A 13,586-nucleotide genomic window follows, 5' to 3' on the forward strand; every position below is an offset into this window, starting at 1 on the left:
TGTCTTTTTGTTCTCTATTTCATTTAGTTCTGCTCTGATTTTTGTTATTTCCTTTCTTCTGCTGACCTTGGGTTTCGCTTGTTCTTCTTTTTCTAGTTCTTCAAGGTGTAACATGAGGTTATTTATTTGGGATTTTACTTTTTTCTTGAGATAGGCCTGTAATGATATCAATTTCCCTCTATAACTTCTTTTGCTGCATCCCCGAAATTTTGATAGGATGTATTTTCATTGTCATTTGTTTCTATGTATCTTTTGATCTCTCCTCTAATTTCTTCTTTGACCTAGTCTTTCTTTAAAAGAATGTTGTTTATTTTCCTTTTATTTATGTTTTCTCCTGCTGTCTTTTTGCAATTTATATCCAATTTCAAAGCCTTGTGATCAGAGAATGTGCTTGGTATGATTTCAATCTTCTTAAATTTGCTGTGGCTGATTTTATCCCAATATATGGTCTATCCTTGGGAATGTTCCATGTACAGTAGAAAAGAATGTATAGTCTGATGTTTTAGGATGAAGTGCTCTACATATGTAAATTATGTCCATTTCATCTAATGTGTCATTTTGGGCTGCGATTTCGTTATTTATCTTCTGTTTGGATGATCTATCCATAGCTGTCAATGATGTATTTAAGTCCCCTAGTATCATTGTGTTTTGGGCAATTTCTCCCTTTAGTTCTTTAGTAGTTGCTTGGTATGTTTCAGTGCTCCCTGATTGGGGGCATAAATATTGATGACTGTTATGTCTTCTTGTTGTATACTTCCCTTTACCATTATAAAATGTCCATCTTTGTCTCTGGTTATCTTTTTCACCCTGAAGTCTGTTTCATCTGATATCAGTATGGTTACAACTGCTTCTTTCTGAATACCATTTACTTAGAGTGTCAGTTTCTTCCCTTTCACTTTGAGTCTATATGTTTCCTTGTAGCTGAGATGTATCTCTTGGTGGCAGCATATGGTTGGTTTAGTTTTTCATCTAGTCTGCTACTCTGTGCCTTTTTATTTGTGAGTTCAGTCTATTTACATTTAGGGTTATTGTTGATATATGAGAATTTCGTATCATTCTGTCTCTGGTTTTCTGGTGGGATGGTGTCTCCATTGTTTCTTTCCCTTTTTGTTGCTGTCTCTTATTTCAGTGTGGTGGTATTCTATGATTTTTCCCTGTTTCTTCTTTTTTTATGTTATATGTTTCAGTTCTGCATTTCGTTTTGAGTAATTACCATTAAGTTTATGCATGTTTCTTCTTTTTTTAGGTTATATAATTCAGTTGTGTATTTCCTTTTTTTTTGGTTACTATAAGTATATGTAAAAGAAAGTTTTATATTTAGAATATTCTATTTTCTTCAATATACTTAATTTCTCCATTCCGTTGTGCTGGTTCAGACCTATTCTCTCCCCTTTTATGTTTTTGTTGTCACAAATTATCCCTATTTATTCTGTAAGTTGAGTTCTGCAAGTTGTCTTTTTCCTCTTTTGTTGTGTTTTTTTTTTTTCCCTTCTTAACCCTGTAAGTGATGTTTAAGTGCATAGTGTCCTCCTATTTAGTGTAGGGGTTGCCATTTTTTGCTTCTGTTTGTTCGTAATACTATTCATGTTTTTTTTGCTTTTTTGTTTCAGTTTGAATAGCTTCCTGTGGCATGTCTTGTAGTCCAGGTGGTGTGTTAGAAAATTATCTCAACTTCTGTATGTCTGGAAAGGTCTTTATTCCTCCTTTATATCTAAAGGATATCTTTGCTGGCTATTTTATTCTGGGCTCATAATTTCTATCTTTCAGTGGTTTGAATATTTGACTCCAGTCCCTCCTGGCTTGTACAGTTTCTGCTGAAAAATTGGGTGATAGCCTAATGGGCTCTCCTTTGTATGTCACCATCTTCTTTTTCTTGGTTGCCTTGAGGATTCTTTCTTTGTCATCTTTTTTTGTAATTGACAAATGACATTATATTGGTTTCAGGTGTAGAACACAATGATTTTATATTTATATATATTGTGAAATGATCATTACAGTAAGTTTAGTTAGCATACATCGTTGTAATATTTTTTCTTTTTTTCCATTTTTTAAGTTTCAGGTTCACAAAACAATGTAATAGTTAGACATTTATCATTTATATCCCTTACACAGAGACCACCCTCCTCTCCCCATCCACGACCCGTCTGACATCACACACAGCTGTCACATTTCCACTGTCTCTATTCCTAATGCTGTATTGTACTTCAATTGTCAACTTGTCAATTATACAATTATAGTTGACATTCATTATCATTCAACTTCAGCTTCAGGTATACAATGCAGTGAACAGGCATCTACATCATCCCTGACGTGGTCTCCCTAATGAGAGAAGTATCCATCGGATACCCTACAAAATCTTTGCAACACTATTGATTACATTTGCCAAATTGACTTTCGTTTCCCTGTGTCAATCTTGTGGTTACCGACTGTGCTTTCTAATGCCCCCACCTTCACCCTTATCCCCACTTCCCCTACCATCTATCAACCCTCAGTTTTTACTCTGTGTCTCTGAGACTGTTTCTGATTAGTTCATTCATTTATTCTTGTTTTTAGATTCCACATATAAGTGAGATCATATGGTATTTGTCATTTTCTGTCTGACTTGTTTCCCTTAACATAATATTCTCTAGGTCCATCCATGTTGTTTCAAATGGTGATATTTCATTCTTCTTTACGGCTGCATAATTCTCCATTGTATAAATGTACGACAGTTTCTTTCTCCAGTCGTCTACCAATGGGTATTTTGGATGTTTCCATGTCATGGCTATTGTGTATAGTGCTGCAATAAACATACAGGTGTGTAAAATTTTTTGAATTAGAGTTTTGCATTTCTCCAGGTAGATACATAGGAGTGGAATTGCTGGGTAGTTCCATTTTCAGACTTTTGAGATACCTCCATACGTTTTCCATAGTGGCTGCACCAATCTGCAGTCCCACCAACAGTGCACAAGGGTTCCCTTTTCTCCACATCCTCGCCAGCACTTGTTGTTTGTTGATTTATTGATGATAGCCATTTTGACTGTGTTGAGGTGGTATCTCGTTGTGGTTTTTATTTGCATTTCTCTAATGATTAGTGAGGTTGAGCATTTTTTCATATGTCTGTTTGCTATCTGTATGTCCTCTTTAGAAAAATGTCTCTTCGTGTCCTCTGCCCATTTTTTAATTGGGTTGTTTGCTTTTTGGTTGGGTGAATATTTTATAAATTTAGGATATTAGCCCCTTATTGGATATATCATTCGCAAATGTTTTCCCCAATAAGGAGGATCCCTTTTAGTTTTATTGATGGTTTGCTTTGCTGTGAAAAAAATTTTTAGTGTGATGTAATCCCGCGTTTACTTCTTCTCTTACTTCGCTTGCCCAAGGGGATATATCAGTAAAAATCTTATTCCCGATAATGTCTGTAAACTTTCTTCCTATATTTTCTCCTAGGAGTTTTATGGTTTCAGATCTTACATTTAAGTCTTTAATCCACTTTGAGTTTATTCTTCTATATGGTGTAAGGAGGTGGTTCAGCTTCATTTTTTTGCATGTGTCTGTCCAGGTTTCCCAGCAACAATTATTGAATAGACTGTCTTTACCTCACCGTAAGTTCTTGCTTCCATTGTGAGAGATTAAATGACCATATAAACAGGTATATTTTTCTTCGCTGTCTGTTCTGTTCCATTGTTCTATCTGTCTGTTTTTATGCCAGTACAATGCTGTTTTGATTACTGTAAGTTTGTAGTATATTTTGATGCCAGGTATCGTGATACTTCCCACTGTTTTCTTATTTCTCAAGATTTCAGAGACTATCCAGGGCCTATTATGGTTCTATATATATTTTAGGATTATATGTTCTATTACTTTGAAAATGTCCTTGGTAATTTCATAGGAATTGTGTTGAATCTGTAATATTGCCTCAGGCTGTATGGACATTTTAACCATATTAATTATTCCTATCCATGAGAATGGTATGTGTTTCCATCTATTTGTATCTTCTTTAATTTAACTCTTCAGTGTCTTATAATTTTCTGAGTACAGATCTTTTACTTCTTTGGTTAAATTTCTTCCCAGGAATTATATAGTCTTTCAAGCAAGTGAAAATGGGATTGTTTTCTTAATTTCTCCTGCTGATGTTTTATTATTGGTATGCATAAATGCAACTGGTTTTTGAATATTAATTTTGTATCCTGCTACTTTACTATATTTATTTATCAGTTCTAATAGTTTCTTGGTGGATTCTTTAGGGTTCTCTCTATATAGTATCCTGTCATCTGCATATAATGATAATTTTACTTCCTCCTTACCAATTTGGATGCCTTTTATTTCTTTTTCTTGTCTGATTGTGGTTGCTGGCAATTCCAGCACTATGTTTAATAGAAGTAGAAAAAGTGGGCAACCTTGCCTTGTTCCTGGTCTTAAGAGAAATGGTTTTAGCTTTTCCCCATTGAGTATGATGTTAGCTGTGGGTTTATCATATATGGCTGTTATTATATTGTGATATGGTGCTTCTATTCCCACTTTCTTGAGAGTGTTTGTCATAAATAGCTGCTGGATTTTGTCAAATGCTTTTTCTGCATCTGTTGATATGATCACATAATTTTTATTTTTATTTTTCTTAATGTGGTGTATCACATTAATTGATTTGCAGATGTTGAACGACACTTGCACACCAGGAATGAATCCCACTTGACCATGGTGTATGATCTTTTTAATGTATTGCTGAATTCTGTTCACTAATGTTTTGGTGAGGATTTTTGCAACTATGTTCATTAGAAATATTGGACTGTAGTTTTCTTTTTTTGTAGTGTCTTTGTCTGATTTTGAGATCAGGGTGATAGTGGCCTTGTAAAAACTGTTTGCGAGCCTTCACTCCTTCTGGATTTTTTGGAATACCTTGAGGACAATAGGTGATAAGTCTTTTTTGAATGTTTTGTAAAATTCACCTGAAAAGCCATGTGGTTCAGGGCTTTTGTTTGTTGCGAGCCTGTTGATTATTGATTCAATTTTCCTGGTGGTAATCAGTCTATTTATGTTTTCCTTTTCTTCTTTAGTTAACTTTGGAGAGTTGTATGCTAGTAGAAAATTGTACATTTCTTCCAAGTTGTCTAATTTGTTGGCATATAATAATTGGCATATAGTTGGCATATAGTTGGCTCATAGTAATTTCTTAAAATTTTTTGAGTTTCTGTGGTGTCTGTTGTCACTGAGTCTCCTCTTTCATTCCTGATTTCATTAATTTGGGTCCTCTCTCTCTCTCCTTTTTGATGCATTTGGCTACAGGGTTGTCGATTTTGTTTATCTTCTCTAAAATGCAACTCTTGGATTCATTGATCTTTTGTATTGTTTTGCTGTTTTTTTATTTCATTTATTTCTGCTCTGATCTTTATTATCTCCTTCCTTGTACAACTTTTGGGCTTATTTTGCTGTTCTTTTCCAGATACTTTAAGTGTGAAAACAAACTGTTGATTAGTGATTTTTCTTCATTCTTTAGGTAAGCCTGCAGTGCTATGAATTTCCCTCTTAGTACTGCTTTTCCTGCATCCCAAAGATTTTCAGTCGTTGGGTTTTCATTTTCCTTTGCCTCGAGATATCTTTTGATTTCTTCCTTGATCTCATGGTTGACCCAGTAATTATTTATTAACATGTGATTCACCTCCATGAATTTGTGTGTCTTCCAATGTTTTCTCCTGTAGTTGATTTCTAATTTCATAGCACTGTGGTCAGAGGACAACTGATATGATTTCAATTTACTTAAATTTTTCAGACTTATTTACTGGCCTAACATGTGGTCTATCTTGGAAAATGTTCCATGTACACTGGTGAAGAATATGTATTCTGCAGTTTTGGGTTGAAATGCTCTGAAAATATTAATTAAATTCACACATTCAATGTGTCATTTAAGGCCGTTGTTTCCATGTTGATTTTCTGTCTGGAAGACATGTCCCTTGTTGTCAGAGGTGTGTTGAAGTCCACTACTATGACACCGTTACTGTTGATCTCTCTGTTTATGTCAGTCAGTATTTGTTTTATATATATTGTGGTGCTCCTTTGTTGTGTGCATAGATGTTTACTAGGGTTATGTACTCTTGTTGAATCGATCCCTTTATTATTATATAGTGCCCCTCTTTGTGTTTTAATATGTTCTTCATTTTAAAGTCTATTTTGTCAGATATAAGTATTGCTACTCCAACTTTTTTCTTGCTTCCATTTGCATGAAATATCTTACTCCAACCCTTCACTTTCAGCCTGTGTGTGTCTTTTGATCTGAGTAGAGTCTCTTGTATACAGCATATGCAAAGGTCTTGCTTTCTTATCCACTCAGTCATCCTATGTCTTTTTTTTAAATTTATTGGGGTGACAATTTTTAGTGAAATTACATAGATTTCAGGTGTACAATTCTATATTACATCATCTATAAATCCCATTGTGTGTTCACCACGCAGAGTAGAGTTCTCCTTCCATCACCATATATTTGATCCCTTCTCCCTCCAACCACCTCCATTACCCTCTGGTAACCACTAAACTATTGTCTCTGTCTATGAGTTTTGTTTCTCATTTGTTTGCCTTGTTCTTTTGTTGTTTTTGGTTTCTATACCACATGACAGTGAAATCGTAGGGTTCTCTGCTTTTTCTGTCTGACTTATTTCACAGTTTAATTTCTAATCTTTAATCTTGGCTTATTTTATATGCTTTCAATTTGGTAATTAACAACTGATGGTTCATTTTGCCTATTTAATGTACCTATTCTTTGTTGTTTTTTATTTGTAATAATATCAATAATGATGAGAATCTGCACAACTGACAATTCTTTTTATGTTATCAACTTTTGCTTACCCATACTAGTAAACGTAAATGTTTAAAAATGAAAATTTACCTTGCTCTGGGAAAGAGCTATTTCTTACTTGCCTCAGAAAGTGGATACATTACCCAAACAGGAAGCTCTTCCACCTGAGGTGGTTTGGGCAATTGGGTATTAACTGTAACTTCATTTACACAATTTAAAATTTTAAGAGACAAAAATAAGCCACTCCTAAAATTGGATTAATGTATTTTTAATTAACCACATTAGAAATCCAAGATATTGAACAGTGTTTAACTAACTGTATTTAAAAAGTTCCAGAATTTCTTAATTTTTTTCCATGTTCTTTTGTGTTACAATTATGTTTTAGGTATTTTTCAATACATAGCTATTAAGTATAACAAGCAATGAAAACTTTTTGGTGACTTCTGTAAAGAAAATCAGCTGCTTAAAAGAGTTCAAATTCTGGAGCAATAAATCTATTTATGTCTTGTGTGGTGTATTGTCCTTAGAGCTTTCAGTGGTATTATATCTTAACTGGCTATTATTACAACTAGAGGAGTAAATATTTTAGTTTCATTTCAGCTTTTAAATAAAAAGTATAATAGAAGGATTAGCCAATTTTCTCTTATTCATCTGCCAATTTGTTAACCATGCAGGTGCATCATTGAGGTGTATGTGATATTTTTGAACACACAGCCTGAGTAAATTAAGAAAAATCATTTGAGTCCTTTGCCTGTATTCTGTTTCTGTGTTTGTATATATAACCAGACATTTGTATGGTAGACTTGCTTTTGTAAGTTCATTCTTGCATGATATTTGTTGATGTGATTTTCCTCTTTTCACTTTTGACCAATCAGTTATTAGAGCATTGAAAATAGCTCCTGCCAAAGAGAAGCCTCTCCGTAGCTTCTTTTCTTTTCCTGGTTTCCATTTTTGGTATAATTTACTCTGTGCTGGGGAGATTTTTCTGGGCTCATTTTGACCCAAGGCATAACTAGAGTATGCTAAGAGTAAGACAGCAGCTAAGGAAAACTATGTGGTATGTAATAGATATCAGAAACTAACTAAACTCCATGAGTAATTTGATGTAGACACAACTATTCCAACTTTCCTGAAATTGATTTGCTTGCTTATATTTCAAGACAAATAATGTGGAAAATAACTTAGCCCTAGAAATAATTGTCCTATTGAGTTATTTTTACCATAAGCAATAACTTTTGAAGGAATCAAAATGAATCATAGTAATGAATGATGTCTGTTTACATGAAAGAGAAATCTAGGAATCCTGTGTTAGAACTTGTCTGTTAGTAGCTAGCTGAGTTACTTTTAAGAATCATGACTTAGAAAAGGATTGAGATAAACCATAATAGAATAACCCTCTATTTTTCCAAAATTTCCATCTGGCCAGAATTTTGTTAGTATTTTTGGGGGGAGGGAGAGAAAACACAAATTTTTAAGGAGACAAAAGTACAGCAGGTCCTTGAATATCATCATGTCATTATAAAGTTGATGAGATGCAGTAGGAACTCTTTTTTATATCAATTTCATTATATGTCATTCAGTCACAATTCCAAGAATGTATGATGATACTGAGGACTTACTGTGATTATTTTGACCACAGTCAAGTAATAACCTTGTTTCTTAGAGTAACTTCTAACCTACTGACTGAATGATCATTTTGTTCTAGTCACCTTTCTACTGAAGTAGGTAAAGATGGTTTGTGAATTCTCTTTAGATCATTAATATACTTAGATAAGAATCTTTATTTGTATCTACATGGACAGTAAAAAGCAGCATTTACTTTTATTCTAGAACAGGAACTTACGTTATCCAGATGTGAGTGTTATGAAAGTAGTCATGTTTTAATTTTTTTTTATTGGCTTAATAGGTTACTCTAGAAAATTGTGTCGAAGTTGGGCGAATTGCCAACACCTACAATCTGACAGAAGTGGATAAATACATTAACGGTTTTGTCTTGAAGAATTTTCCTGCATTGCTGAGCACTGGGGAATTCTTGAAACTCCCTTTTGAGCGGCTTGCCTTTGTGCTTTCCAGTAATAGCCTTAAGCACTGCACTGAACTTGAGCTCTTTAAAGCTACCTGTTGCTGGTTACGCCTGGAAGAGCCTCGGATGGACTTTGCTGCAAAATTAATGAAGAACATACGATTTCCACTGATGACACCACAAGAGCTCATTAATTACGTGCAAACTGTGGATTTCATGAGAACTGACAATACTTGTGTGAATCTCCTTTTAGAAGCCAGCAATTACCAAATGTTGCCATATATGCAGCCAGTTATGCAGTCAGACAGGACTGCTATTCGGTCTGACACCACTCATTTAGTTACATTAGGAGGAGTGCTGAGGCAGCAGCTGGTTGTCAGCAAGGAGTTGCGCCTGTATGATGAAAAGGCGCATGAATGGAAATCATTAGCCCCCATGGATGCCCCAAGGTACCAGCATGGCATTGCTGTCATTGGAAATTTCCTCTATGTCGTTGGTGGACAGAGTAATTATGACACAAAAGGAAAAACAGCGGTTGATACTGTCTTTAGATTTGATCCTCGGTATAATAAATGGATGCAAGTTGCATCTTTAAATGAAAAGCGCACCTTCTTCCACCTAAGTGCCCTCAAGGGATATCTGTATGCAGTTGGTGGGCGAAATGCAGCTGGTGAATTACATAAGTGTGTGCATTTATATTAAGCATAGAGACTAATTTCTTTACCCTGAAATTCTTGTTAAATCATAAAATAAGCCATTCTGTAAAATCAAAGACAAAAAATGTAACTAGAGTTTCATTTTAAACTGTTTTTCCTAGAGACAAACAGTATGCCTTATCTGGGCATATACCGTGTTTCCCTGAAAATAAGACCTAACCGGAAAATAAGCCCTAACATGATTTTTCAGGATGACATCCCCTGAACATAAGCCCTAATGCATCTTTTGGAGCAAAAATTAATATAAGACCCGGTCTTATTTTCGGGGAAACACGGTATTCTTGGCTAGGGTACAAATTATATCTCATAAAAACAATATGTTGCATAATATTTTATTTGTGCAGTATGTATAGCTTTCACATTGAAGGTTCAACAATAAAGTGTATTCTGCTAATTTAAATTCTAATAGAATCTTGGACAGAATTTTGGCATGTTTCCTCATTTTTCGTTTTAGAAGCCCACATAGTATTTGACTAAATAGGTTAAAATTCTTTCTTACAAAGCACTGACTTTTATTGTGTTTTCTTTTACATAATCTGATACCTATTAGAGGACACAAAGTCTTATTATTTTCTTTATTGATTAAATGTACAAAGTTTAATATTATTCAAAGTTTATTTACCGTGAGTAGTATGATCTGTGACTATTAGTTTTAAAAATCATTCTCTCTTGGTGAAATACCAAACAATTTTCTTCACTGTAGGTTGAGCTGGTAAGCTTTATTGGATGGTCGCTTTTTTTGTCCTAATCTAAGATTGGTCACATGTACAGTTAATATAGCAATACTTTGACTATATAGATTAACACTAGAAAATACAATTCCATTATTTTAGAAAAATTTGAATGAGATAGCTGTCCAAAAGGGAAATCAGGAAGACCACATTTTATATCATGCCTTACATATCTGTCATTACAATCATTGTTTGGACTTTTTTTCACCACTATTCTTTTATTCTCTATTGTAGAGTCATAGCAGTTGTCCAGAATGCTGGGAAAGTTTAAAATATTGAAATTAGCTTGGATAAATTCAGAGTAATTATCATAATAATTCTCTTTAGTATGCTAAGAAATAAATGGTAGTTTAATGGATTTGAGAATAAGCTATTTGTAGGAGACAAAAATAACTGCTCTTAGCTCTTACACTTTTCAGCTTATCAAGCACTTCCTTGTTAGTGACATGATCTTAATGTTACTACTGATCTTAATTTGCTACCCACAATTTCTCTCCTTTGTTGTCACAATGGTATTTTTTTCCTAAGACCAGACTTTCTAGATTGTTGGACTATAGGTGTCATGATTACGAAACACACAGGTTTTCCAATATATTTTAATAATCAGACTTTTAAAAACATTTGAGGCATTAACATCTTTAAAGTATAATTGCCATTTCAGGTCTCCTCAGTCAACCCACACATGTTATTTTCATGTTATACTATCTTAAATTTATGGTGTCTGGATATACCCACAAACTGCAACTTGTGGCGTTGCAGTCACTTTCCTAAGAAAGTGACTTTCCTAAGAAAGTGACTTGACGCTTTCTGAGGAAAACCACTTGTGTAAGATCATCTTCACAAGTTTACAAATTATAGATTATCAACCCTGGCAGTCAATGGTCATTTTGAAATTTTTCTTTTTTTTTTCTCAAAGGAAATAGCTACATTTTTCAGTTAGGCTTGCCTGTTGATTTTATCATACCTGTTAATATGTAGCTCTTAAGTTCAATATATGTTCCTCATATTGGTTAGAGTCCTAATTCTTATAAGAATTTATAATCTTCAGGCCAAGAACAGGTATTACATACAACCTAGAAGTTAGAGGTTTTCTTTTCTGATTTGATCCCCACCTAGTTTGAGCTCTTCACATGTTACATTCAATTGGGAACAAGAAGAAGACTACTCCATTGGTGAAGGGGATGGCTTCCTTGCTCAGGACATTCAGAAATCACCTCCAACTCTTATTAAAAACAGTCTTCTGGGCAGTGTGGAGGTTCCTCAAAAAATTACGAATAGAATTACCATATGACCCAGCAATCCCTCTCCTGGGTATCTACCCAAAAATCTGAAAATGTTTATCCATAAAGACACGTGTGCTCCAGTGTTCATTGCAGCTTCATTTACGGTGACCAAGACATGGAAACAACTAAAATGTCCTTCAATAGATGAATGGATAAAGAAGTTATATATACACAATGGAATACTATTCGGCGGTAAGAAAAGATGATATAGGAGCGTTTGTGACAACATGGATGGATCTTGAGAGTATAATGGTAAGCGAAATAAGTCAGACAGAAAAAGCAGAGAACCATATGATTTCACTGATATATGGTATATAAACCAAAAACAACAAAAGAACAAGACAAACAAATGAGAAACAAAAACTCATAGACTCAGACAATAGTTTAGTGGTTACTAGAGGGTAAGTGAGGTGGGGGATGGGACGGGAGTGTAAGGGGGATCAAATATATGGTGATGGAAGGAGAACTGACTCTGGGTGGTGAACACAGAGTGGGATTTATAGATTATGTTATACAGAATTGTACACCTAAAATCTATGTAATTTTACTAACAACTGTCACCCCAATAAATTTTAAAAAAGCAAAACAGTCCTGTATTTCAGCTTGAAAGTGAAAAGAAACATTTGAAGGCCAATTATTTGATATTCTTTCCCTTTAAAATTATCTTTTTTAATCTGTAAGTAGCTAAACTATTATGGAAAATGATTGCTTCCCTTAAAATCAACATACCCAGCAAATCCAATCTGTAGTAAATATTTTAAGTTAAAATATATTGTAAGTTTGTTTTAAAAATTATGTGATTGACTTATTAAGTGCACTCAAAGTGAAAGTCTTGATTCCAGGAGAACTTTCAGGCCAAAAAGAGTCATTACATAAAACCAAGAAATGAGGAGCTTCAATTATTTTCCAAACGCAACCCCACTCCCTTAGAGTTCCTCCTATGTTGAATCCAAGAGGGAGCAAGAAGTCAACTGTCCCATCTTGTCACATTCTTTATTGTTGAGATGACCAAGACTGCTTTAACCTGCCCTGACTACCTCCCAAAAGAACAATATCAATGAGTTCTTCTGAATTTTATCTGTTAATGTTTCTCTGTGTAAATAAGAAAAGTATATGTGTCACTTACACTTTCCAGATCTCTAGGGCCCACTGTTTCTGCATAATAGCAGATTTTGGTTCTAAAGAAACTCTTGCTTTTATTTCTGAATATTCCAGCCAGAGGCTGGGTTTTTAACTTTTCTCCTGCTTCATAAGTGTTGCTTTTTTTTAATGGAAACCAACCCTTACACACACACACACACACACACACACACACACACATTTGTTGTAATAACTTAATATTCCCATCTTAACTGATTACGATGACATATTAATATGCTTCTGTAAATAAAGAAGGGGGTAGGAATGGGTGTCAGGAAAAGGGGATTGATGGGAGAGCCTTTTAGTAATTTGATAGGTTCATTACATTAGTGCCGGTACATCATTTATTCTTCATACACACAATAACCATTGCCTATATATAATTATGAAAGAAAACAGTGGCAGCATTTGCAAGATTTTCAGTTACCTCATTACAGTGCCCACCGCTCATAGACAATAATGGAACGACTGCTTTGTGGGTGCAACTCCTTGACTTGCATCACCCCTTGTCCCCTCCCACTATCAAAATTATTGGCACTATTCTTGTAAATATGGAAAACAGAAATAAGGGCATGAATGCCAGGTGTGACAGTTAAGTTCACAACCTCATCCTAGAAAAAATGCTACATACCTCATTGCTGAATATCACTATAGTCACCTTTGAAGTACTCCCCTTGGGAAGCTATGCACTGACACCAGTGCCTAGTTCACACTTAAAAGCAATTTTGGAACTCTCTTTCTGGAATGGCCACCAGCGCTCTCGTATTACACTTGATGTCCTGAATGTCATCAAAATGTCTTCCTTTCAATATTTTCTTTATCTTTGGATAAATAAAGAAGTCATTGGGGACCAGATCAGGTGAGTAGGGTGGGTATTCCAATACAGTTGCTTTTTTCCTGGCTAAAATCTCCCTCACAGACAGTAGT

General features: G+C 34.6%; 1 protein-coding gene across 1 annotated transcript in view; it reads left to right on the forward strand.

The window, feature by feature from the left end:
• KLHL13 (kelch like family member 13) overlaps positions 1-13,586 on the forward strand; it is a gene marked incomplete at its 3' end in the record, with an annotated part of 62,303 nt that overhangs the window by 36,400 nt on the left and 12,317 nt on the right. The window contains exon 4 of the mRNA XM_081043003.1: positions 8,673-9,459. Within this exon, the coding sequence (XP_080899129.1) occupies positions 8,673-9,459 (787 nt within the window). The remainder of the gene's footprint in view (positions 1-8,672; positions 9,460-13,586) is intronic.

This window comes from Rhinolophus hipposideros (genome assembly GCF_964194185.1).
Source record: "Rhinolophus hipposideros genome assembly, chromosome: X".
Lineage (NCBI taxonomy): Eukaryota > Metazoa > Chordata > Mammalia > Chiroptera > Rhinolophidae > Rhinolophus > Rhinolophus hipposideros.